General features: G+C 35.6%; 1 protein-coding gene across 5 annotated transcripts in view; it reads right to left on the minus strand.

Annotated features, from left to right (window-relative positions):
- ZRANB3 (zinc finger RANBP2-type containing 3) overlaps positions 1 to 25,656 on the minus strand; it is a 48,124-nt gene that overhangs the window by 16,214 nt on the left and 6,254 nt on the right. For 3 of the 5 annotated variants that reach the window (XM_009642480.2, XM_035897863.1, XM_035897865.1), the window contains exons 3-11: positions 14,714 to 14,732; positions 12,936 to 13,114; positions 9,453 to 9,684; positions 7,230 to 7,315; positions 4,580 to 4,751; positions 4,058 to 4,186; positions 2,555 to 2,674; positions 1,571 to 1,690; positions 876 to 1,055 (exon numbers count right to left, since the gene is read on the minus strand). In XM_009642480.2, coding sequence (XP_009640775.1) covers positions 876 to 1,055; positions 1,571 to 1,690; positions 2,555 to 2,674; positions 4,058 to 4,186; positions 4,580 to 4,751; positions 7,230 to 7,315; positions 9,453 to 9,684; positions 12,936 to 13,114; positions 14,714 to 14,732 — 1,237 coding nt within the window. The remainder of the gene's footprint in view (positions 1 to 875; positions 1,056 to 1,570; positions 1,691 to 2,554; positions 2,675 to 4,057; positions 4,187 to 4,579; positions 4,752 to 7,229; positions 7,316 to 9,452; positions 9,685 to 12,935; positions 13,115 to 14,713; positions 14,733 to 25,656) is intronic. The other 2 variants (XM_035897864.1, XM_035897866.1) reach the window with 2 other exon arrangements.

Here is a 25,656-nt window from a genome sequence, read left to right on the forward strand (position 1 = left end):
CACTGACTGTATGGACACAAACAATTGAAGCTCTACAACACAAGGGTAGGCAAATGCAGGAACAACACCCGTAAGTCGGCGTTTGCATCAGAAGAAACCCTGTGTAACCACAATCTCAAATAATTCTGACAACTAGCATTTAAAAAGCAGTTCTTTCTATGTTGACACTTCTGGAAATGTCAGAAAGCAAGAGCTGACAGAATACAAACACACCTCAGTTATCAAAACAAGACACTAATGAATGGTATCAAAGGATACAAAAAGGTCACAAAAGCAAACCAGCCAAATTAATTTTTTTAGTCCTGTGAACTCTCAAATATCTTCCAAGTAAGGAAAGAAAGCAGGACAGAATTATTCCTCCTAGCAAGAACTGGGTAATACCTGAGGACAATGGCAACAGAAGATAAGATTGGGTCTAATGAAGAATTATTTGAGAATGCTTCTGTCTCTCAGAAATGAAGTTTAGTAAAGCACAACATTCATCGAACTAAAAAAAAAACCAACAACAAAACAAAACCAAAGCCAACAATCTCTAGCTGTTATTATTGTGCAAAAAACCCCCTTAAAATTATAAACTGAACAACCAGAGCAATAAAAAGCTAGAAGGAAGATAAAGCAACAAGCTCCTGTAGATGTGAACCATCCCATTCATCTTGGCAAAGAGTTACCTCATTTATCTTTGGACCCTAAACTGAGAGCAAAAAGCTAGAAAAGACTAATTTGGAACAGATTTGGACATTTTAATGGTTAGCAGTTCTAGGTGTGTCAATGTCTTACAGCAGGAGAGTGCTTCAGATAAGCAAGAAAGTTATTTGGCACATGCACTTAAGTGCTATCTTAACCATAGTGATTATTCAGTTCTATTCCACCCATACCTTGCGATTCAGCATTGCCCACATGAGAGTATCCATTGTTCCTTTTGCAATAAGGAAGTGAATGTTCACAGAACTGCACTGCCCAATTCGGTGTGCTCTGTCTTCTGCTTGCTTAATATGGCCTGGATCCCAATATAATTCAGCAAACACAACGTGAGTAGCAGCAGTGAAAGTCAAACCCTAAACAAAATAAGTAGATGCACTTTAGGAAAAAGATTCCACACACAAACAACTGAGTATCTGAAGTAAAAGAAAGCTAAAGGTTGTATAGGAACATTTTTATATGGAAATAAGAGGGACCTCGACTGCAGATGGGCCTATTACACTGATTTCCTCCTTGGGCCTCAGATATAAGTAAGATTCAAAAAATACTTCAATATTGTGCAAAGACTGCATGCTGCTTTTCATTATGGAGGTAACATTTATTTCTTATTCATCTGGTACTTTTAGAGAAATGGAGTTTTTACTAATTATTCAAGAATGAGATGCTGCCAATTACCTTGATTTTGCTCAAGTCATTTCAACAGAGGCTCAAAACAGTTAACATGATTAGTGCAAAAAAATGAATACATGAGTCTACAAAAGACATACTGCGTGAAGGTAAATTGCCTTCAGTAAATCACTTCAGTCACCAATGACTTTTGTACAGATATTCTTCAAGTTTCTTATTTCACATATTTTCTTTTTTGTCCTACCTGACCGGCTGCCTGAATACTCAAAATAGCAACCCGGGTATCAGGATCCTTCTGAAACTGATTAACGAGATGTATTCTTTCTGCAGAAGGAACACTTCCATCTATTCGTATGTAGCGAACCTGTAACATATCGTAACAGAGACAAAATTACATTATCGGTGTCCACTTTTGGACCCAGTCATACTCTGTCCCCCAATAAAAATATGTAAACATCTGTTCTATTCCTGTCATGGGGATAGGGATTCATCAGTACTCTTTTGTCCTTTGTTTTACAGTAAAGCCTCTCTCTAGAGAAGCGTAGACTTACTATTTCCCATTTACAAAAGGAGAAGACAGAATGAACATGGGATCTTAAAATGGAATACTCTGCAGAAGAATCCGTAATTTCCCTGACATGATTTATTAAAGTTCCAAGCATTTGCAAAATAATAATATAAAATAGCAAAGTTAGCCACCATTCCCTAGCAATGGTTGAGTTTATGATCAAAGTAATATGAAGGTTGTTTGCAAACATTTTTACTGCTTTTAATTAAATGTTCAGGTGAGATGATAAGTGTTCTGTAAAACAAACAAAAAAACCCAAGTGACAAACACATTGGTAGAGAAACTTGGGAAACAACTGCCTACAACACTGATTGAATAATAATAAAGTATCATACCAGATACAACTGTTTACATTACCCTTAAATACAAAAGAGTTCTCCCTTAAATACAAAAGAGTTCTTCAAAGCTACACGATCCCTTTTAATCAGTGGCACCGATATGTATATACTTAAAATCCATAAATTCCTGTGGATACGATTGTTTACATTACCCTTAAATACAAAAGAGTTCTTCAAAGCTACATGATCCCTTTTAATCAGTGGCACTGATATGTATATACTTAAAATCCATAAATTCCTGTACATGCAGGTAGTTGTACTGAATTCAAACACAGCTCATATATATCGGTGAAGTCTGAAGTTAAATTTGTTAAATCATTACCTTATTTTCTATAACTGCCTCTGTACAGGCTTGAAGCATGCTTAAGTGATGAGCAAAAACTAGAAACTTCAGTTTGTCATTTTCAAGCATCATTTTGATATAGTCCTTTACTGCTCCTGCCTGGAGTAAGAGAATGCATTTTCTTCAGTTAGACATACAAAACGTTCAGAGAGACGTGGTTTTTTGGAATGTCTTTCAGTTTCTTATAATATGAAAAGGTGAATTTGCATAAATTTTGTTATCCATTTAAGACTTTATCAAACGCTAACATTGTTAAGTATAAAATTATTCAAATCCATTTTGTTTAAAAAACCACAACTTTATATCTTTGAGAAACCTATCTCAAGAGAAAAAAAACATTTATCCTCAAAAGATCACAATTATATGGCACTTCTTCCACATTAAGACGTAGATAAAACCCCTTTTAGTTACATCATCATTATCTGATGTTTTAAGCCATATTTAAAAAAAAACAAACCAACAAAACAAAACCCAACTGATTTCATATTTCAAATGGATAAGGCATTGTTTAATCAGAACTTCTGTATCTGCACCCCCATAAAGCCATATATCAAAACTGAAAGAATAATTTTGGTGCTTTCACAACACTGTAATCATACAGTGTTGTTCTATTTAAACACTCAAATACTTTTGTATCAAATACAATTTTCAATATCTTTTACAAAAAATATTAAAGTAATGATGAAAGCTAATAATAAAATTTATCGGTGATTAATGGTTAATGCAATACCCACTCCAGCAGTCCTCAGATTTCTTTTTTTCTCTCTTTTTTGTCTTTCAACTTCCTGTTTGAAAATGGATTACCAGAGGGGAGAGACTAGAAGAGTGGGGAAGAAACAGCAACAGAACCTCAGTGATATTTTTAAGACAAGGAGGAAAAAAAAAATTTTTGAAGGATTTGGTCAGATTCTCAATTCTTACTGCTCCAGCAGCCTGCAGAACTTTTTTTTCCCCATCCATTTCTAAAAATAGGTTAGCATAATGGAGCCTGATAGCAAAGTAAAGAGTAGGTATGTAAAAGATTTTGGTTATTAACTTGTTTTTCCTTACATCTTAAGCTACAGTACTATAGGAGGCTATACAGAACATGGGGTCCCATTTAAAAAAACAGGAAGAGACCAGCTAGAGGGGATTGCTCTTCCACATTTATCCATGGGAAGAACCAGTACTGACAAAACATAGTCTGCATAAGAGCTGCATCAGCACCATCCTGGGGCAGCTGCAGCAGGTATGCACAGGTATGCACCCACCTTCAGTATATCCCTAAGTCTGTGAGACACATTTATCTGATCAGTAACAGTTTTAACACTTGGCTCAGGTCATTACAATGGGGTTCAGCCTATTCCATAGTGCTTCTCCACATCATGATTATAAAACAAAACAACCAATCTCATCTAGTATTCAGGCCAATACAACTAATTTTATTAAGTTAAACACACACTGAGTATTTTAAATATGTTAAGAAAAGACTTCCACACTGACCTTGGCAATGGCTGTTTCTTTATACATGCGTGTGATTAGACTCATGACTTGAGAAAAGTGGCTTTCAGTGGCATCTGAATTCAGATTTCTCATTAATTTCTCCCACTCTGCAAAAGTGGCATTCAAATTCTAATTGGCAGAAGAGATCAGTGATTAGATATATAGTCCAAAGCATGTTCTACCTCAACATGTACATTTCAAGCATGAAACATTTAGGAACCAAGTACTTCTGAGAACTCCATCACATTTGGCTAAAAGTAACAGTAGGATTAAAAATCTAAGGGACAAGAAGACAGAAAAGAAGAAGATCATAATGAAATTAGAGCAAATTTTATAATTATCTGATGCCAAAAAATTGCTATATTCATGTTCTTCATGTTATATTTAAAAAGGTGCAATGCTATATATTCACACATCCTTTGTAACTACATATAATACACATGCATACATATAAATACATATGAATACATAGATATTCCTATTTACTAATAAATGTGTTCTTAGCAAAAGCGGAAAATTTACCTTAGCTGCGGCTTGTGGGAGGTCAAATGGAATGCGTTGCCTAACTTTGGGAGGCAACTGAGTTAGAACATCATTCTTCAGTCTTCTGATCATTATTTCACTTAAAAGTTGATGTAGTTCTTCTAAATTTGAAGCTCCTCTACAGTCCCATTGAGTTCTTTTACCAAAAAACCTGAAATGAAAAATCAACACCGAGGGTAAAAACTAGCTCTTCCAAATTCAACAGAAATCTTCAATACATAATTAATTTTAAAGCACGCTATTAGATATGAAGATGTGCTGGATAACAACACTCAGCGTTCCTGTTTACACCAGAGATGATTGCTTTCTGTCCGATTCCTTCCAATGCTGAAGTCAGAGCTGTTTCAGCTTCCCAGTAGATACTGCTGTCCACAGGCATTACTACCCATCAGATGCATGCAGTCCTCTGCATTGTCCCAGCTACACTTCCCTTTTTATAGGAAGCAGAATTTTCAGGTATAATTTTATAACTCCTGTTTCAACGGACTAATGAGAAGGCTATACCACCATGAGAATGCTCTTTATTATATTATAAAGGGGAAAAACTGACAGGGAAGCTCCTATGAAAGCTGCAAATATCACCATTAATATCACCATTCCTTTGTTTCCTCCCTAAGAATTCCCTCCTAGTTACAGTCAGAGACAGGATTTAAAGCTTAAGGTACCATCTTTAAATGTAATACTATTTAATGAGCAAGGTTAAATAGAGGAAATAGGTTTAAGGTTAGAAATCTAAAGGTTGAAAAGAGAAAGAACTTATTAACTTAGTCTTCCTTGTTCTTTCTTTGCTTTGCTGTTTTTAAGGAAGTGTTGCAGCAGGAACAGCAGCTTTTCTCTGTCAACAGTGCCAAGAGATAACAAAACAACAAGCATGACAGATTTGGCTGTCTTTGGAGGAAAGCCCAGGTAGCATTTTCCAAGGCCAAGAGAGTATGTTGCAAGCATGTAATTTTACTGGTATTTTTTTAATTTAAAAAACATCATTTAGAGGATTTTAAGCCTTACTGAGCTTATCAACAGTGTTCTAGTTGGCTGCCTACAATAATTTGGGAAAGGGGCTGAGGGACTCACTTCTACACTGGTGAAGCATTGGCATAACACATTCAGAATGCTATGCAGATGGAAGACAGAAACATCTTTTGCTCATATCCCTTCTTTGGTCTATATATGTGGCTGTCCTTAGAAAGGTTTCCTCCCTCCAGCTTGAGCACTGGGGATATAAAAGAAATGGTAGGCAAAACTTCACAGAAATACTTTGGACCTCATCTTCAGAAACAGGTGTCTATGAACACCTAAGTAAAAAAACCCACAACATTTTCACAGAAACTGTTGCATAAAATCCTATCAAGTTTATTATCACAGGATGTTTTGTTTCAGCCAAGTCATGAAGACAAAGTTATTTACTGAAAGCTTGCCAAACCCTGGAACTTGATTTTTATTACATTTATGGTATTCCAAAAATAAGATAATCATCTATGATTGAGTAGCTAACCATGCTGAACCCACGCACACTTGTGGTGTGAAAATTACAGATGCATTCAGTCAAAACACCATGGAAAAAAATAGCATTTTTCTGTCTGAAAATTAGACAGCACTCTTCAATGTTACTTGAAGTTAAATGATAAAATGCATAGGATGGAGGGAGAAAAATAAGTTATATGAAAATGAAACTGTAATTATTACTGTAAAAATTAAATCTAAATGATAGCAAATTTAGCTGACAAAATCAGCTTTTTGAATATATGCAAAGTTGTAGATAAGGCATTTTTTAGCTAAGAAATTTTGAAGATTCTTCCCTTCTCATAACTCCTTTCATGCCAGACTGTAACACAGATTCAGATGAGTGAAACTAAACATTTTAAATCAGAGCTTCCTCTACTCCATTACAGAATATAGCTAGAGAAACTGATCATTAAACCAAAGCCGATGGAAGCAAGTCAGAGGGAAATGAATCCTCCTTAAATTAATACCATGAAAATTAACGAAAGATGCAAGGGATAAAAATGGGTTAAAATTCATTAGGCACACGTGTGGAAAAATGTATAATGAGCAATGTTACCTAGCAAATTGAAGGCAAGGTGGTGAACAAGAACTTACAATGCATATATTCAATCCCTCAAACAGAATTACACATATGCTACTGTGCTTTTGGGCGTTTTATACCTTTACTTTTACTCAATCTGTAAAATCCAGAGACAAGTATTAGACTTTTTTTCCACCCAAGTACAGTGCAATAGCAAAAACACCGGATCCCATAATAAAGAGATACAAATTATTACACAATACGAGCATAAGACTGAGAGTCAGAAATTCCCTCCTTTCTAAAGGAAAAAACTATACACTTCCTACTAATAATAGTAAATTTGTAAATCATTTTACTTAACAGAATGCTGGCACTTAAAATTTATTTCAAACTTTAATAGCTTCCAATTTTGTCCTCAAATAAACCCTCCTGTCAGTTTAATCCTTTTCCCAATCCTCTTTGATGGAAGAGATGGTATCTGACCCAGGCTTCCAAGCAAGATGATATGATACAGCAATAGAGATACTATTTACTGATTCTCTCACTTCACGTGACAAGAGAATCAAAGACACTCACAGAAAAGTAAATGAGCAAGTACAGTAATACCTGACACGAGCATTGCAGTATTTTTTGGCATATTCACTCCAAGTTCCAAATCTTCTCGGAAACAGTGCCTCCATCTGCATGAAAAGCTGTTAGAGAAAAAATAGTGATAGTGAAAAATTGCCTGCAAATGTAAGGCTATTCAGAAAAAATTATTACATGATTAATGTGTTAAGTTTCTATTCAATGGCTGCACAAAAAAATACACAGCTTGGCACACATGCAAAAGACATTGCATAGGAGTATGTATGTCTTGAGACAGGACAGTTTGTGGGAAGCCCTCAAAGAACAGAGTACCCTGAACACCACAACACAGTGCTGACAACTTGCAAAAGATTTATACTGAACAAGAAAACATGGACAAGAAGATGGTTATTCCCAAAAATAAAATTTTTGTCATTTGCCAGGTCCATGGGCTCCTGCAAAGCTTCAGTGCAGGTATTCCATGAATAGTCTGCTGCTTAAAATAAATGAAAAACCTACTCATTCTTAAGTTTTACTTCAAAAAACAGACAATGTCAATACAGACCAGGAATTTCACACCTTTCTTCCCAGTTGAGTAACAGGAGATAAATAACAGTTTAGACAACCTTAGCCAGAAAGAATCCTTCTTTACAAGCTGTTTTACTGTCAAAGCTTTCTGGATTCAAAGATCACTACACTACACGCTGTTGAGTGGTAGCATAGAGACAACAGTAATATGGAAGCTCTCTCCAAATGTATTTCCCTGCTATCCTCTAAAGTCTACTGTACATCATTTCTGCCATTTAAGTTTTCATATTACCTAATCACATGCTAGTGACCTCTCCCAAAAGGGTAGCAGCCCTTCAGACTTCTTTCAAGACAGAAGTTAGGGAACTGGAAAGCAGTATTAAAAAAAAAAAAACCAAAACCAACCCAAAACCAATTTATTTGACCAAGTGAAATGCTGCTATTTTGACATAGATCTAGGCCAAACAAGAAACTGCCTGTAATTATTTGCTATAAATGTAAATAAATATAAATGAATAATGCTTTTAATTTTCTATATGTAATCCATTTAAAGACTTCATAGAAAGTTTCTGCTTATGACACAAAACTGATTAAAGAAATGTAATGCTTTTTACACTCTGCCTTATAAGCCATGGCAGAACTTTGGTATCACTCTAAAAATGTGTCAAATTGTTTTCCATTTGGTCATGAATTTTGACCCCATCACTGTGATCAAGGACAGCTTGTATGGCATTTCCTTCAAAGACCTCTAGCGATGTTGCTTACTGGTCTTGGTATCAACGCACTGTATAAAAGCATAACACTTTCTAACTTCAGTTCTTTTTCCAGGGCTGGTTGCAATGTCTTTAGTACATGTGCAGGAAGTTTCATAATTATCCACACCCATAGATATAAATATTTGTTTTAAAGTTTTAAGCAAACACTCATAATACACCAAGCTCTTTCTCATACAATGGATATCTTTCTCAAGTTATAATCTCTCTGAACAAATTAAATTATTAAAGGATCTTGGCATAAGTTCTACTTACACAACAACAAACTAAAGTGTAAAGTATTATTTATATAACCCTTATAAGTTCCCTGGACACAAATCAACTCCTTCATTCCATTTATTTCTGCATTTGACAAATAAAGGCAGTTTTCTTGAGTTCACTATAAAACTCAAGTGGGATTTTATTTCCTCTCTGTTCCTCCTCAGTTCCTTAAGCTGAACTTCATTCAAAGGAGAATTTGTCTTTCTGGACTGCATCAAGCACAGGATATATTTTTTCCACCTATGCAATACAAGTGAACATTAGAAATATTCAAAAGACCCGTGATAAATAAAGGATTTCCTATATCAGATGATGAAGTAGAAAATTTAATTAAAGTTCTTGTCTACCAAGGACTCAAGTACCCAGTAGAAGCAAATAGTTCTCTACTTAGGCTCTTTATTTTCTCTTTCGCCCAACAGTCAGTCTGTTAAATGTGAGATTAATTTCTTATAAGAAACAGTCTCAAGTCACCTGTACATGGTCTTGAAACAAGTTTGTAAAACATCAATATAATCAACTAAAACTGAGGGACATCATTTTAGTTTCTTGTACTTATGCTTCCTAATGCAACTAGTGCACTGTTTGATTTCATAATGCATGTAATTGTATATATTCAAGAAAACTACAAAATTGTTCATATATTACTGATACCATACTTAAAAAAACCCCAGAAAAAACAAAACCACAACATGTCAAATACCTCTTCAGGTCTTCCTAGAGCAGGAGTTCCAGTAAGAAGAATAGCTCTAAGAGCTTTCTGCACAATTGGCAACAAAATCTTGCTGCGGGTAGCATTTCTGGATTTCATGTAGTGCGATTCATCAATCACAACCACCTTAAAGTTTTGCCTGTACAAAGTGTCTACTAAAGTCTGCGCATCAGAAGTTAACATGCCATAACCCAGAATCGTTACTTTGCTGGTTGATATTCTCCTAAAAAAGAAAAGCCGGAAGTTTTATTCGTAAATTTTCATTGCAGGAAAATGAATATAGCAAAAGAATTATACAAAACAAATTTTTTTAAGAAGATATATATGACACCATTTGGATTAATTAGTGGGCTGTCAGGCTAATAATAACAACTTTTGGTGTTTAAAACATTCTAGCATCTCCCACTTATAAATCACACGCATTTCATAACCATTTTCAGAAGACATATATTGCATTTAAAAGGAAATTAATTTATCTGGTTGCGTTGCTTCAACTTGGTGCTCCTTTCCAGGAGTATCACGTGGGACAAATCCAGTTTTTGGATAAAAAGTTACGTACACAAGTCAGATCATTATGAGCACGCTATGTAACCAGCACCCAAACACCTGAAGTTAACAGTGTCTCTATGCAAGCTATCTACCCTTCTGTGTACATAGAGTCACCTTACCAGCAGCCTGCCTAACTAGACTGTCTCTGAGTATTTGGGTGCTGTAGAAGTACAGCCTGGGCTGAACCTCACCACCTTAAAAAAACATTCGTATTAGACCTCTCTATCCAGCCTTTTTTTCTCAAACAGAATATGAAGAAAACAAAAAAACAGAAGCAGGGAATCAACAAGGCACAAGATGAAAAATGAGTATTTAGTTGGAAAGGAACTTTTTACAATAAATTTAAAGACGTATATAGGCCCAAGGCATGAGTTGATTTTCAGATCACTAGAGAGCACTGTGGCCCTTCAGTAGCCTTTGAGCAGCACAGGGAATCCTAAAGTTGTTACAAACAAGTCACCAGAATGGGAGTCATAGCTGGGCTACCCATCTGTCAGACACTACCACTCTGCTGGCATGATTTTTATTTGTTCTTCAGCAGCAACAGATCAAAAAACCAACTCAGTTCAAGTTCCCTTGAGTATTTAAGAGGAAGACAGTACATGTGTGTGAACATTCATGCTTCTGGATATGGATATGGAAGAGGCAGCAACGGTTAGAGCGCTGGCTCTGTGGTCAAGGCACTACAGACTCTGGCTGTTACTGTACAGATAAACGTAGCAACCAGGAAAACAAGAATTTCCTCTACCCCTTTGTGAAGGGTGGATAAAAAAAATTACAAATAAAATTATGTATTCTTTGTGGAACCAATTTATTCAAGAAACATCCAATTTCAAATTTAGTTAGAAATTGTAAGAACATAAATCGATGCCTACATACATTTTAACCTGTTTAAATTAAGAAGTTAAACATTCAAGCAGTAAACTTCATCGCTGAAGTTCTGAAGAAAAGTAAAGTATTGAACTGAGAGAAATCAAAGCTGAACATATGGAAGCAGAATTTAGCAAAATGTTAAACCAAGTTTGGCAGCTGTATTTTTGCATTTTCTTGCAAATGCATAAAAACACTTTTTAATGTTAAAATATTAATTAGTTCAACAGCTACCTCGCTTATAGCCAGGAAGCCTCTTGGGAGTTAAACAAGCAGAAAACAAAGTTTTCCTCTTCACTTTTTGTTGAATAAAAGTAAGTGATAATGGTTAAGGTCTACTCCTTTTAAAAACCTTAAAAGATAAAATGAACAGAATTCTGTTTACCATTTCCTTTTGCCATCATTTCCCTTATTGCACATTTCTCCTTTCTGCATTCAGCACTATAAGCATTAAGTCTGTGTGCATTTTAGCAAAATAGCTTAAAAAAAAATAAATGTGGCTCATTGGATCCTTATTTTAGTTCCCATATTCCTACGATAAACTTAAATTTTGACTATCAGTAGCAACTACCCCTTGATTAAGCTTTTACAATGCCTTTTCAGTTGGATTTCTCTGGTTACCACAAGGCAGGTTCCAAGCTACTGTGTCATCTGCACATCTTGGTGGTTAAGTCGCTTTCTGATACTCCCCAGACAACAGGAAGGTCAGCCTCCCTGATCCAGAAGTTTTAGAACATCTAGACATTACCATGAAATCAACCAAATCATTTACAGTAAAGCAGACTAAAAAAATACCCTTGTAATTCAGTGTAATAGGAGAGCTGCTCTAATAACACACAAGACTTGTAGTCTCTCTTTGATGAATTCATGCTATTAAGTCTAAAGATAGAAAGCCTAGGTCATGATGACCTTTTCAGTTATTTAAAGAATACTTAGTCTAACTTATAAATTTTCTCAGTGCGCTAAATAGAATTTTAACAGTAATCACTTCCTTATTTTGTAATGTATACCAGAAGTTTTCCAAAAAAAGTGTTCAAAATGTTTTACAGAAGCTAATGAATACAAATGCATTCATCAGAGTTGAGAAATAACTGCATGTGTCCAATTTGAGACACGCTGAAGTAATCTAATTTTCAGCAGACAGGCACTAGCTACTTTGCAAAAACCAGACCTCTCAATTTCAAAGGAGATGAGTAACTACCATAACATAATGATACAAAACTGGGAGGAGTGACCAATACACCAGAGGGTCACGCTGCCATCCAGAGGGACCTCGACAAGCTGGAGAAATGGGCTGACAGGAACTTCATGAAGTTCAACAAGGAGAAATGCACAGTCCTGCACCTGGGGAGGAACAACCCCGTGCACCAATATATGCTGGGGGCCACCCACCTGGAAAGCAGCTTAGCAGAAAAGGACCTGGGGGTCCTGGTGGACACCAAATTGAACATGAGCCAGCACTGTACCTTTGCAGCAGAGAAGGTGAATGGAATCCTCAGGTGCATTGGACAAAGTATTGCCAGCAGGTTGAGGGAGGTGATCCTCCCCCTGTACTCAGCACCGGTGAGGCCACACCTAGAGTGTCCAGTTCTGGGCTCCTCAGTACAAGAGGAACATGGATGTACCGGAAAGAGCACAATGAAGGGCCATGAAGATGATTAAGGGACTGGAGCACCTCTCCTATGAGGAAAGGCTGACTGGGACTGTTTAGTTTAGCGATGAGAAGGCTCAGGAGGGATCTTATTGATGTATATAAATACCTGAAGGGAGGATGCAAAGAGGATGGAGCCAGGCTCCTTTCTGTCATGCCCTGTGACAGGACCGGAGGCAATGAATGGGCACAAACTGAAACACAGGAATACCAGGAAACGCTTATTTACTGTGAGGGTGACTGAGCACTGGCACAGGTTGCCCAGAGAGGTTGTGGCGTCTCCATTCTTGGAGATATTAAAAAACCTTCTGGACACAGTCCTGGGCAACTGGCTTTAGGTGGCCCTGTGTGAGCAGGAGGTGTTGAACAAGCCTTTCTATAGAAGAATAATGAACTTTACTCACCCAGTATCAGTTTTGTTCTGAATTATGCTAATATCATCTGGAGAGAGTTCTGGAATCCACTTCTCCATCTCCTCAACCCAAGGGTATCTCAGAGATGAAGGCACTACAATTAAGAGAGGCCATTCGTTTTTATAGTAATAGGAAATGGCAATTGCTTGAATTGTTTTACCTAGCCCCATCTGGGAAAAGAAAAGAAAAGAAAAAAATTAAAAATAGAAGTCTGTGCTCAGAAAGCATATTCCATTCAGAACAGCCAAAAATATTCTGCAAAGACAGAACCAGATAAAGGAAACAAAGCCAAAGAGCTAGTCACATAGTATCTATTTCCTTGTCAATTTGTTACCACAGATTATCTTTTATGAAAGAAGATGCTGCTCTTTAAATAGATTAATACATTTTTTGTATCTGGTTAGCTCATTAAAGCTAAAAGAAGCATTTCCATTCATTTCAGAAGATTTTCTGTTCAGGGCCTTACTAGGGTAAACTATAAAGATTAAACTCTTTAACTTGTTAAGCTACCAAAAATGTTTTAAAAAGGCTATTCAAAGGAAAGAAAAATACAGGATGTCTTCTTAACATAAAAATGACAACTTTGTCCGAAGTTGCATAGGCAACCGAAGAACAAAGGACGACTTATAAGAAATCTGCTTTTGACCCAGTGAGTCAATGAAAAGAAACTACTGCTGTCATTCACCATGGCTAATAGTTTCTCTTTACTCTGTAACACAGAAGAGGAAGTCCACCTAGTGGAGAATTCAGGTTTACAGACAAGGTGAAGGGTAAAGATAAAATACATAGATATATATTTAACAAGAAAGTACTTGCTTCATATTGTCGAGGTAGGAACACTCCCATCTAATGAGTTATGAATATAGACAGCAACAGATGAAGATAAGATCCAGATTTTAGGGTTATGTTTAAAAAATAACCCCCCCAAGTTTTATCAAAGAATGCAGCTATTCTCTCTACTTGTTCACATGGCAAGAGATAATTCCAGACTCCTGTTAAGCACTAAAGCAGAGACTGGCCTTAAAATATTCTGTTGAGGGTTTCCACAAAGTCCAGTGGATATTTGAGTGGATTTGCTGCTATGTAACTACTCATGGTACAGACATCTCTCTCTCTCTCTCTTCCTCTCCTCCTCCAGAGTTTCAAGAAAACCCAAATTAGAATTCGGAGACCATATCAATCCCTAAACATTACCTGTTTTTCAGTAAGGTTTTATGCTGACAATGCATCAAGAACATTATACTCCATTACAAAAATGTTTTATTTGTGGGAAGAAATACTGGACTCAAATTTCCCTAATATGGAATAAAACAAAAATTTTCAAATGTATGGAAATAATGAAATTACTTCATCAGTGCATTTAAGAAAATTCATCTTTGGAAGGCATATCTGTTCAAAATCCACCTCTTTGGGCAAGGAATGTCTCCTAATCCATTAAAAATAGCTAGCTACACAATTATAAAGTGCTTAAAAAAAATCAATTGAGTTAATATTTTTAAGATTTAACAATACAGGAGTTTTAACCTACCTAAATACAATTAAAAGTAACCTTCTAAGTTTTCTCAAAGATTCTTTTAAGCATGTGTCAGGTTTCATTTTTTCCCCCACTTAGATATTTAGAGAATATCTGCTGAATATCACAGGAATTAGGATTCTTTCATTACCAACCTTTCTGCCCACATCTCTCAAACAAAAAAAAAAAAGTCACATTTGCATGAAGTACATTAAAAGAAGAAAAATGGTGTTAGAGGAACAGGAACATCACTTACCTCATCAGCAATCATACACCTAAATAAGAAACAAGAAGAGAGAGGGAAAAAAACAGAAATTAATAGCAAATATAACAGATAAACCAATACTTACAAATTGTTTATTAGAAATTTAAATAATGGATTTACTGAATCAATGAAAGGAAAAAAGGTAGACTGCATTTCTACAGATATCAATTACAAAAAGGAAACTTGCTATGAATTTAGAAGTACGCATGCCAATTATTCTAAAAACGTATACTCAATTTGTTAGCATGAGTGAAGAACTTGCATTGTCAAATCGAATTGCTGCTTTGATCTAGTGCTATAGTAACTGTAATCTTCAGAGACGTTTTCAAGGCAAGAAATGCATCCTCAATTTTTTTGTCTTTCAGAAACAGCAATTTTTTTTTGCTTCATGATTAAAAAATATTTATATGTCAAGCTGATTTTAAAAAGCTGCTTTCCAGAGCTGTCACATTTGTTTTGAAATAGAAACAGACACTCCCTCTCCCCCACCAACTGTACTAGCTAAAGTATTAGAAAATGCACTTGATTTTTGTCCCATTTTGGAGTCACTCCACGTGAAGACAATGACAACTCCAAGTCCCCAGTCAAAGCTAGTACATGATGTTCAGCATATTTACATTTTCTAAACATTAAATGCCATCTTTGATATGAACTCTTACAGGTATTTTAAGTGATTAGTTTATTTCAGTTATTTAGTAGGTACATTCTTAACTCAAATAGGGTCTAGGGAACTTAAATGGTTCTAGCCCATGCAAGCTTCTTCATCAAATCTTTCAGACTGGATGAAGGACAAAGGAAATTATTTGATGGACACTTAGTTAGGCCTTTAAATGATGATGCATCTTTCCAGATGTGTACCCTCAGCTATTTTACAAACTTTTACCTCCACGACTTTACAAACTTTTCCAAGCTGGAAAAAAACCCACAAAACAAACAACCCCGCCTCAAAACCTAACCAACGAGCCTATCAAATTCAAAAGCATTATATGATGAATTAACAGCTTGTTCTACCTCTAGTAATTAGTAGATAAAATACATATATCAAATTCATACACACTAACAAATTTGGAGGAAGGCACGAGTCCAAGCAAAAACTGAAGATAACAAAGAGGCGAGGAGACAACCTGCTCTCTTTAAGTCTTAGCACAAGATGATGACTTAAAGTTCCCTTTCTCCTATAGCAACCCCAGACTGCATGAAGACACAGATTTACCAAGTACCTTCTGATCAGAATCAATGCCAGGAATTCCAAGGCAAGACCTGAAAATGGGCATGAAGTGTGAATTTCTGCAACTTCATAAGAATTGTCAGAGTTTGACAGCAATACCTGCTTGAGCTGCAGTTAAATAACTGGCAATTAGATGAATTCTCCAGCTGCTAAGTAATCTGGGAAGTGTTTCAAGCATTGTATAACTTTCTAAATTGTCATAAAAAGCAAACTGGAAGAATACCAGTCGTTACCATCATGCCACACAAAGGGCATGGTCTTAGTCAAACCATTGATTGAGAAATACAGCAGTGGGTGCTCTTGGTTGAACTAAGTGACAGCAATAGACCAACACCTCTGTGCAGTCCATCACTTTGCTTGAGGACTTATAAATGTTTACTGACAGAAAAAAGTGCCAAGTCTCAGAAATGACAAAATATTTCAAACTCTGGAAGGGAATAAACTTTACAGGCCACTCTGCTTGTTTGCCCCCTGACTCAAGTATTCTTCTGCTTTGTGCTTTTCACTTATCCCCAGTAGCTTTCGGTCGTGGATGCAGACTAGTCTTGATGAAATTGCTCTGGATGAATTCTTCTTCATAGCCTGTTCCCAGCCACTGCACCTTCTAAGGAAACTGAAACTTCTCCTAATCCTATGCCAAATAACTAGATATGCACCCACTGCACCATCCATCTCAAATGCAATGTTCCTTTCATGAAAAAAGGAAAAGATCATCCACGTCTTTATGTCTAGAATAAAATTCAACACACCAATATATAAATGTTCTGTATTTTGACACTGAAAATCTTTTAAAGTAACACTTTTTTAGTGGTACTCTTAAGTTAGTGTAGTACCTAAAACTACAAAAGAAGTTTTTTTCTGCACAAACCCTAGCCACTTTACACTAATGATTAGTACTTGTAGCAGCATCATCATCTTAGAGCTGTCATTATGTCTAATAACACACATCTTGCCCTGGGGCCAAAATGGACACTTCTGTGGTCAAAATAGAAATCTCAGCAGAAAATGTACACTGGCACTTTTCAGACATGATGTGCAAGATAAATGTTTGATATTCCGAGAAATATGGGATACTGCTGTTTGCTCACTCCATCTGCCAGTATAAATTTCAAAGTCTACCAATTTCATCAGTTTCTTTCAACTAACATAAAAAAGAATTCAGAGTATGTCTTATATAACTTAATAAGTAATAAACTATCTACTTACAATAGCTTTGTAACCACATTTCCCTCTCCCCCTCCCAAGTTGTTAGGGATGAAGCAATGAAAACGAAGGAAGAAAACACAACAAAACCTCCCCCCCCCCCAAGTCTACACAGACTTACACTGGAAGAGAATTATTTTTAGTGTCGACTCATGATTGTGGGGCTTTAATGCCTGTGATTTGCAGCTGGGCAAAGCCATTTATTTGCAGCCAACTAATACACAATTCTAATTTTAAAATAATGTCAGTTTTTGCTCACTTCAAAGACTGATTTTTTTTTTTTCATTTAATACTCATTGTTAATTGCTTCAACTGAAGTTTACAAAACAAGCCTTTCTTTTTGCAGATTCTTTCAGAGGTCAACTGCTTTCATTACATTAATCATGTTTTTTAAAACCAGCCTGAAATCAATTGGAATGCACAACAACCTAGCATTGCAGGGTTTTTTTTAAACTCCTTATACAAATGCAGAAAATGAGTAAGACTATAGCAATTAGCTACAGAGCAGAGGCATCTCAAGAACAAACCGAAGACCTTCTTCAACAATATAGCATATTTAATATAAGGATATCGGAGCAAATGTACAAATATAGCAATAAGCAAGAGTATATTGCATCCAAGTAGCATCTGGTAGTAAGGAAATGTGGTAAAAAGGACAGGAATGTAAATGTTCCTTGCCAACTTGTGCTGACAAATACAGTATTTCTCAGTGTATCAACTTATATTTTAGTAGAATTACATAAATAATGAAATGTTAATTATGCCAGTTCAGACACACAGAAATCGAAGTGAGAATACATAAGATCCTATTGCACTGTTCTTTAGCATATGCGAACTATTTGGACCCTCATTCTTTTTTTCAGGGTAACAGGCTACAGTGAAGAAATTCAGAGTGATTTATAAATTGCTGAATAGCAATTACAATAAAAAGCCTTACAAATATGTCAACCACAGGAACAGATGTTTCTTCCATAAAACAACATTTTTCTCATTAGACTGAACTGTAACCACTTAAACTTTGATGACTTGAATATCTGCTGAAGGATAAGAAGTGGTTCTGGTTTTCTCTTTGCACTCATTTTCAGACTGTGCTCATAGAATCTTTGCTGCTATGGAGTATCTTCTGTTTTCATGTCTATTAACTTCCACTTAATATCTCTGAAGTGAAACTTCTGTAGCAGCGACAAAGTTGCTGGCTTTTTTTGTTGCTGGTAAATGAACAGAAGTACAAAGTAACTGCCATCATTTTATCCATAACATAACCACTCTTAAAAGATGATCATGGGAAAGTGGTCAACAGAGATTTATCTTCCTTGTTTCTACAGTACCAATACAAATACAGATTCCACAGAAACACCCATATGCTTAGAAGTTACATATCTGTAGTGATATTTTGCTATTTAGTTAAGTATTCATTCTCCACCCAAGGATGAAATAGCTTTGTCATAAGTAGTTTAGATACTTGCAAGCCATACATTTTTTTTTTTTAGACACTTAAACATTTGACTAGACACATCACAGACTGATATGAATCAGGTGCAGAAAATTGTTTTTAAAGCTCCAGTTAAAGTATCTGAATGTGTTAAGTCCTCTGTTATGATACAGTTAGCAACATGAATCACTGCTTTGAGCCACACTGTTCATACTCTAATTCCTGAAGTGCTACAGTTTTAAAATTGCTGATTTATGCCAATTAATTAACATTATTGACACTTACACTTGATAAAAGTTTTGACATAACACACAAGAGTTTATGATACCAGTGGAAGTTAGTAAAACCAATGTAAGTGGAAACTGGGGATATTCAAATTATCGTATGACTTAATGCATTTTAGAGCACTCACCCTCTAGTTTTCAGTTTTAGAAAAAGAACCTTAAAGATGCATACTTAATGTAGTTACAAAATATGAGGAGTCCAAAATTTTTTCATTAGACTCCAGGGCAATGAAAAATAGGTTATATTACTGAGAGGGAAATCATCAAGTGTTCCCAGTTTATAAACAAAACAGTCAGATTTGAGATGTAAAGAACTTCCCCATCATTATAGCCCAGATCACACAGAACTCATAAGATATCTAATAGTTGCATTAAGCTATTAGAAAGCAATACTTTACCTTTTGCTTTACATAATCTTAAAAATATGCAGCCTCTATTTAAAACAAACTTCAGTATGTTCTACATTATTGCAGTCAGACAAGCTGCCAACATGAACATAAAGGTTCCATGCTGTCAAAGCAGAAGAAACAGATCTTCAGCTACATTGAAGGGACAAATATGTATTTTTGTTTCATGTATTTTGACTGCAAGAAGACAGACTTCTTGTTCTCTGAAGTTCAATTAGTCATTTCCTCTCAACTGGTAGTTACCCAATCTGAGCTTCATCATTCACATCCCATCTGTTCATATGACACCTTAATAATAGCTCTATCCAAGAATATAAATCAGAGCTATGATACGCATTTTCATATCCTGTTATAAGCTCAGCCCACATGGTCAAAAGTTTCAGAAAAGCAGGGGAAAAAAAAAAAAATCATTTTAGATGTCTCAGTTGCACTTACTCTCAGCAGCAAAGTCCAACCATGCAAAAAAGCACCACCGTCAAAGGCAAATTCTTTCAGATTCTTTCCCATTTCATTGTTAAACGTTTCCCTTTTCATAGTGAATCCTGTGGCTAGCATTTGAACCTCTGTCCATTTATCAAGGAAGTTGCTATTTTTTCCTAATAGAAAGCATCAGAATCTCATTGGGATGCATTGCACATGCTGCTACAATCTTCCTTCTATTCATAACCCTTCTTCAGTCATAGGGTTAGCAACAGGCTTTGGACACAGTAGTATCTTAATAAGTAGAAGGGAACCACATAATCTGGTGTCCACTAGGATTTAACCAGCCTTTCATTTTGCGATATATTAGCTTTAGAATAAAACTACATTTTCCATTGAAATGCAAACACTAACAGCAAAACAGGAAGCTTTGGGTGAGAATGTACCCTGGTAAGTGAATATGCATGCAGAGAAGAGAGCAAGAAGTCTACTGCATTCATTCACCTCGGGTGCACATAGGTCCAAAACCTTATTATTGATCTCCAGACAAAAGAGACCAAATGCAAGCACCTGAGGTTATACACAAACCCCATCACTGTGTTTGAAGCTTCTAAATGTAAAGAACAACATCATTTAAGGGACCACACAAAGCTGGATGAGTCAGAACCCCAGAACCTAACTCACAAGTTAGCATGCACTATCACAACAGTCTTGTAAAGGTATCAAGTATCAAGCAAAGGTGCACTTACAGATTCTTACTACAGCAAACCTTGGAGAGAAACCAGAATTTTGCAAAAAACAGGTGAAGGAACTAAGAAAGAAACCTCAAGCCTAGCACTATGAAAGCTCTGGTCAGAAATGTTCTGCCTCTGGAAGGTCAGAAAGCATAATTTCTCAAACCTCAAAGAGCACAAAGAGCTCCTGGTTGGGTTGACGTCAAGGAGATTGGAACCAACTTTGCAAAGCAGAAGGAGAAGCAGATCTTCAAAATCTTATGCAGATGAGTTTATTGGAGAAGCAGAAGGAAACTGAGGCTAAGCTCATGCGGCATATGTTATACAGCCACACGAAAATAGTCTGCATCAGAAATAAGTTAATATTAAAAGTTTCATAAAATGAGTTTCAGAGAAAGAAAAAAAGTTTAAATGAAAATAATTTCTCTTTCTGTGTGTCTGGGTTACATTCAGGTCACCCTTTCTGAAATGTTAGAAATATTAACTAAGCAAACAATACAGTTCAAGTTTCTTATATTAATTATGCAAAGATACCTTGCTGAAGTAGCCAAAGACAAAGAATCTAATTTTGAACTTTGCTCTTGCAGGAACACTAATTAACAACATACTGCCATATATCTAAGGTCTATATAACCAAGACTCCTATTAAGTAATACAGTCAGTGCTAGTCGTTTCTTGTAACTACAGAAATATTTTGCAATAATATCCTCTCTAAACTAGACAGTTCTGCTTCCTTACATGGAGGATTAAAAGCTAAAGGGGTATAGAAATCCAATACAACTATTGATTGCTTGCGGGGATAATTTAGCTCTTTGATTAATTTTCAACAGCTATTTATCTAGAAAAAAATAGTTAGAACCACAGGTAACTTTTTCAGAACAAACTCCTTCACTTTTAAACGCATTTTCCAAGACAAACAGTCAAAGCAGTAGCACTTCATTTCTTAAAACACTGAAAAATTTTGTTACTACTCAAACAAATTAAAGCTGTTTTTGTTAATGCAGTTTGGAACATGTTGTACAGAGGAAGCTTGCATCTTTCTTTCACTAGTGTGGGTGTCCTGATATTCTTGGGATTCTCACCTACTCATGTGAGTCAGTTTTATATAACGCTACAACATATAATTTACCTCCTACTCACAAGCCAACACTTTAGCACTAACATCTTAACCAAGGGTTATTTAAGGAATCTGAACTAAGTACATTTTTATATAAAACTGCGCAAGCAACCATTACATTTGTGTGTCAGTAATCACAGCACGCAGTCCTAAAACTAGAACAAAGAGAGCTCACTTCCTAGCAAAAATAATCAAGGTTGTTTCACCAAAAATAGAGCCCCAGAAGATTTAAGCTAGATGATACCCTTGCTCTTGAACTACACTAGGTAATTAAATAAACCCCTAAATAATAAAAAAAAACAACCCTCAATCTAGTGTAAGATGCACTAAATTGCCACATCTGCAGCGTTAATAATTCTCTAAAGGAGTGTAGAGGTGAATGGTTGTGCTGTCTTATGCTTTTCTCCAGTACTCTTCAACATGTAACTGAAAAAACCATCTAAAACGCTTTATTGAGATTTGAAAGCTATGAAAGCACATTTGCTAACACATTCTAGTATTTTAGCTTTGGCAAAGATGTGTGGAATAACACATATCAAAATGGTCAAGTTAAAGGTTAAGCTCAGACACTTCCATAGGTTTTTAGAATATATTAATTGATCTGTTAACTGATAAAAATTCTAGTCAAGAAGACACCTAATAGTGAAAACTCTTTACTCATTCAGTCACTAGCTTCAGAGATAAATTCGTTCACCAGCTGACTCAGTGCAAGAAAAATTGACTTCAGTTAATTGGAACAGTTGGAATAACATCAACTAGTTTCAACTACTGACAATCTAGGCTACAAACCTTAACCTTGGTATTAATTGGCATGACTGAAATACCTGTGATGAACAGTAGCTCTTCCTTAGTATATAATCTAGTGACTTTCAATGAAATTTAGGTACCTGTCATTACTTCTGCAATGAACTCTGCTTTCCCAAGTGACCCTCCTCCTGCAGTGATCTGTACTGCAAGAGCTGCAGAAGACCTACTCTCTTCATGTCTTCCTCCTTCCACGTTAACTGAATCAGGCAACAGGGAAAAGAACTACCTAGAAAAAGTGTCTCATTATTAATCTCTCTATTTTCAATAGTTCTCAGATTCAACATGTTTTCCCTCCAGTACCCCAAACTCTGAAAGCCAGTGTTTAGTTTTCTCCTACACTTGGTTCGTTCTCCGTACCCATACTTCAAAATACTTTTGTACCTTCCAAATACTTCAAAAACAACCATCCATTCAACTGTTGACACATATTCCACTTCTTTTCTGACATATATTTCTAAACTAAGCAATTCTGCTGATCTTTTCTACATTGCTTTATCTCCTCTACTTTAACTTGTCCCCCCTTCAACACAGTACAAAGACATCATAAAGCATGTGGATTTAAATTGTTTACCCAGCCACCTTTGGGGTAGTTTTCTTTTCTGCCCATATTCTTCCTCTCTTTCCAACTTCCATTAAGTCACTCACAATTTGACTCATACTTCTTTAAGACCTTACTTTTTCTCACTCACATTAAAGCAGCTTGTCTCACATGCTCAAAACTGATCACTTTCATTCTGCCCTCTCCCTGATGCTTGTAGTTAAAACATACAGACTTTTCATTCTGGATTCTCCCACTGCAAAGTTCCATTGCACACAGCTAACACTAAAGCAATTTCTGCTCTCTCCATCACTGTTGAAAACCTATTACCTACACTTGTAGTCTTTATACCACTTGGTTCTTCTTTTCCATTCTAGTAAATTGTGCCCCACACTGCTAAAAATCTGTATTCTCTATTTTTTTTCTGTTCTTAAATTTTTTTTTTTTTTTCACCCTACACAGTTCCTCTCCTGAATGACATTCTACATTCACTTACTGACAATGCATTTTTTGTTCCATTTGAATTGCTTCCCAGTTCCTCCAGCATCACTTCCAAACAAGCCTCCCTGGCCATGAAAGCTCTGCAGAATTTGGCTCGCTCTCTCATTCATACTTCCTGCATCTGAACCTCATTCTGTGAGCTAGCATCTTCATTTACTCTCTCTCTCCCCTTTGGCACTTCTCAGACATGAAATGTACTCTGAAACACTGCAAACTAACACCTTTAAAACAGGAAACTTTTCTTTAAAAACACGGTACTCACAGAGCTACTCCACAGATCCTCTACATATTAATTAAATAGCCATTCCATTCCTTTTCCCCAAGGATTACTTTTCAGCTTTGTTTTTTAAGACTGGAAACAACTACTCATCTATTCCAATACAGGATTTAAGGACTCAGATTTAACACAAAATTATAATCATTTCATATACCTAAAATGACTTGCTGAATATGTTGCAATAAAAGAAGATTTCTTTCTTACCCTAGCAAGAGAATTATACTTTGTTTCAAACCACAATCTACTGAGACTGTTGTTTGTAACCACAATCTACTGAGACTACAGACAGAAATCACACTAAAAAGTTAGTTATTTTTATTCCCAGTTCTCTCTGATCTGAAGATCTACAAATAATGGAGACACTTGTTAACGGCACTTGATGCTTCAAGTTACCAAGTACAAATTAAAATAAAAATAAAACTTTCATAGAAATATTCCTAGACATGACTAAAAAATCCACCCCAAACCAAATGTGAATGTAATTTAGTTTTCTAACATGCAAATTTAATTAATTTGGCATCTATCGAAGTCAGTGTGACAAATAAGTAGATCTCCTAAAAGGGACTACAATTAACTTCATCTTGACTGGTTTTGAATCTCCTTTATGTTAAATTCTGAACTCTCCATCTTAAGATCAAATTGGTCACAAATTTAATAACAAGAGTTCAGATTAATTCCAGTTAATGACTCCATCTGGACTCATTAAAGGATATTCTTTTTGGTACTTACACCAGTTCTTATCTGTAGCATATAAGAACAACAGATAGCCATTGTTATGTGATTACAAGGAAATAGTCAGAATGCTCACTAAGACTTTCAGCAATTTATTCAAAACCAAATGGCCCAATACAAATAAAACTTCAAGAAAAATTCTTCTTATAATTGTTCTCCATTAATACTGATGTCAAAAACAATATACTGATAATTATCAAACAGATATAGCTCCATAAAATATGAACTCTCCATGGCAACCATTTCTGTTACATTTCTCTTCCTTTAGAAATTAATGGCTCATGTTTTCACTGCATAAATGAATTTGTATGCTACTTGCTTAAGTTAAAACTAAGACGTTAAGTAAACTAATAGTGTTGTGACGACTTATAACAGAGATTAAAACAGTAAAGCAAAATTCAACTGAAAATAATGATGCCACATCTCCCAGAAGAGTAGTAGCCTGTAAAATATTTTTGTTGTGTTCCTTTAAACCATATAACTGATTCTGAAAAAAAGGAGATTATTTTAGATAATCCTAAAAAGTAACTGGTCTTGCATTTAATCACAACACAGATTTGCAGCAACCCATGACCTTTCAAACAAAGGACAGAAAAGTTAGACATAGACAGTAATAGATATGTAAACATGCATCGAGGCTTAGTGCTTCAAAACGGAAATGGAAGAAAAACGTATTTTCCTCTCTGAAATTTTCTTACTCATAGCTACTATCAAAGATAAGAAACTGAAGTAATACACTGAAAAAGCAAATCAATCAGTAATCATGGGTCAAAAAATAGTAAAGATAAAAGCAAAGTAAAACAAAAGCTCTGGTAATTTACAAAGGCAATACAAGACAGAAGGGAACAGTGACATTATACAGAAGGAGAAAGAGAGATTAATAGACAACATAAACCCCAGAATCAAACTCATTAAAAATGACAAAAAAAAAAAAAAAAAAAAAAAAAAAAAGAGTGAAAGGTAAAAATAGTTAAATCAAAGTATAAGAGAAAAGGACGTACTCTTCTAGCACAAACGAAAATGTGCATGGAAGCAAACGTAGATTGAATACATTTTGTCTTATTACATCAGCTTCCAAAAGCTAGAAATAGAACTCCCTTAGACACTCAACTCAAATGAAAATGATACCTTTCATACTATTCAATGGCTCATACAGAAGAATTCACCTGGTTCAGGCTATCTAGTTCTGTGTCTAGACAAAGAAGGCTTAACCTCTTCCTCAAGGTCTAAAAAATTCTATTAAAAGACACATTT

Source organism: Egretta garzetta, unplaced genomic scaffold (genome assembly GCF_000687185.1).
Source record: "Egretta garzetta isolate BGI_Z169 unplaced genomic scaffold, ASM68718v1 scaffold197, whole genome shotgun sequence".
Lineage (NCBI taxonomy): Eukaryota > Metazoa > Chordata > Aves > Pelecaniformes > Ardeidae > Egretta > Egretta garzetta.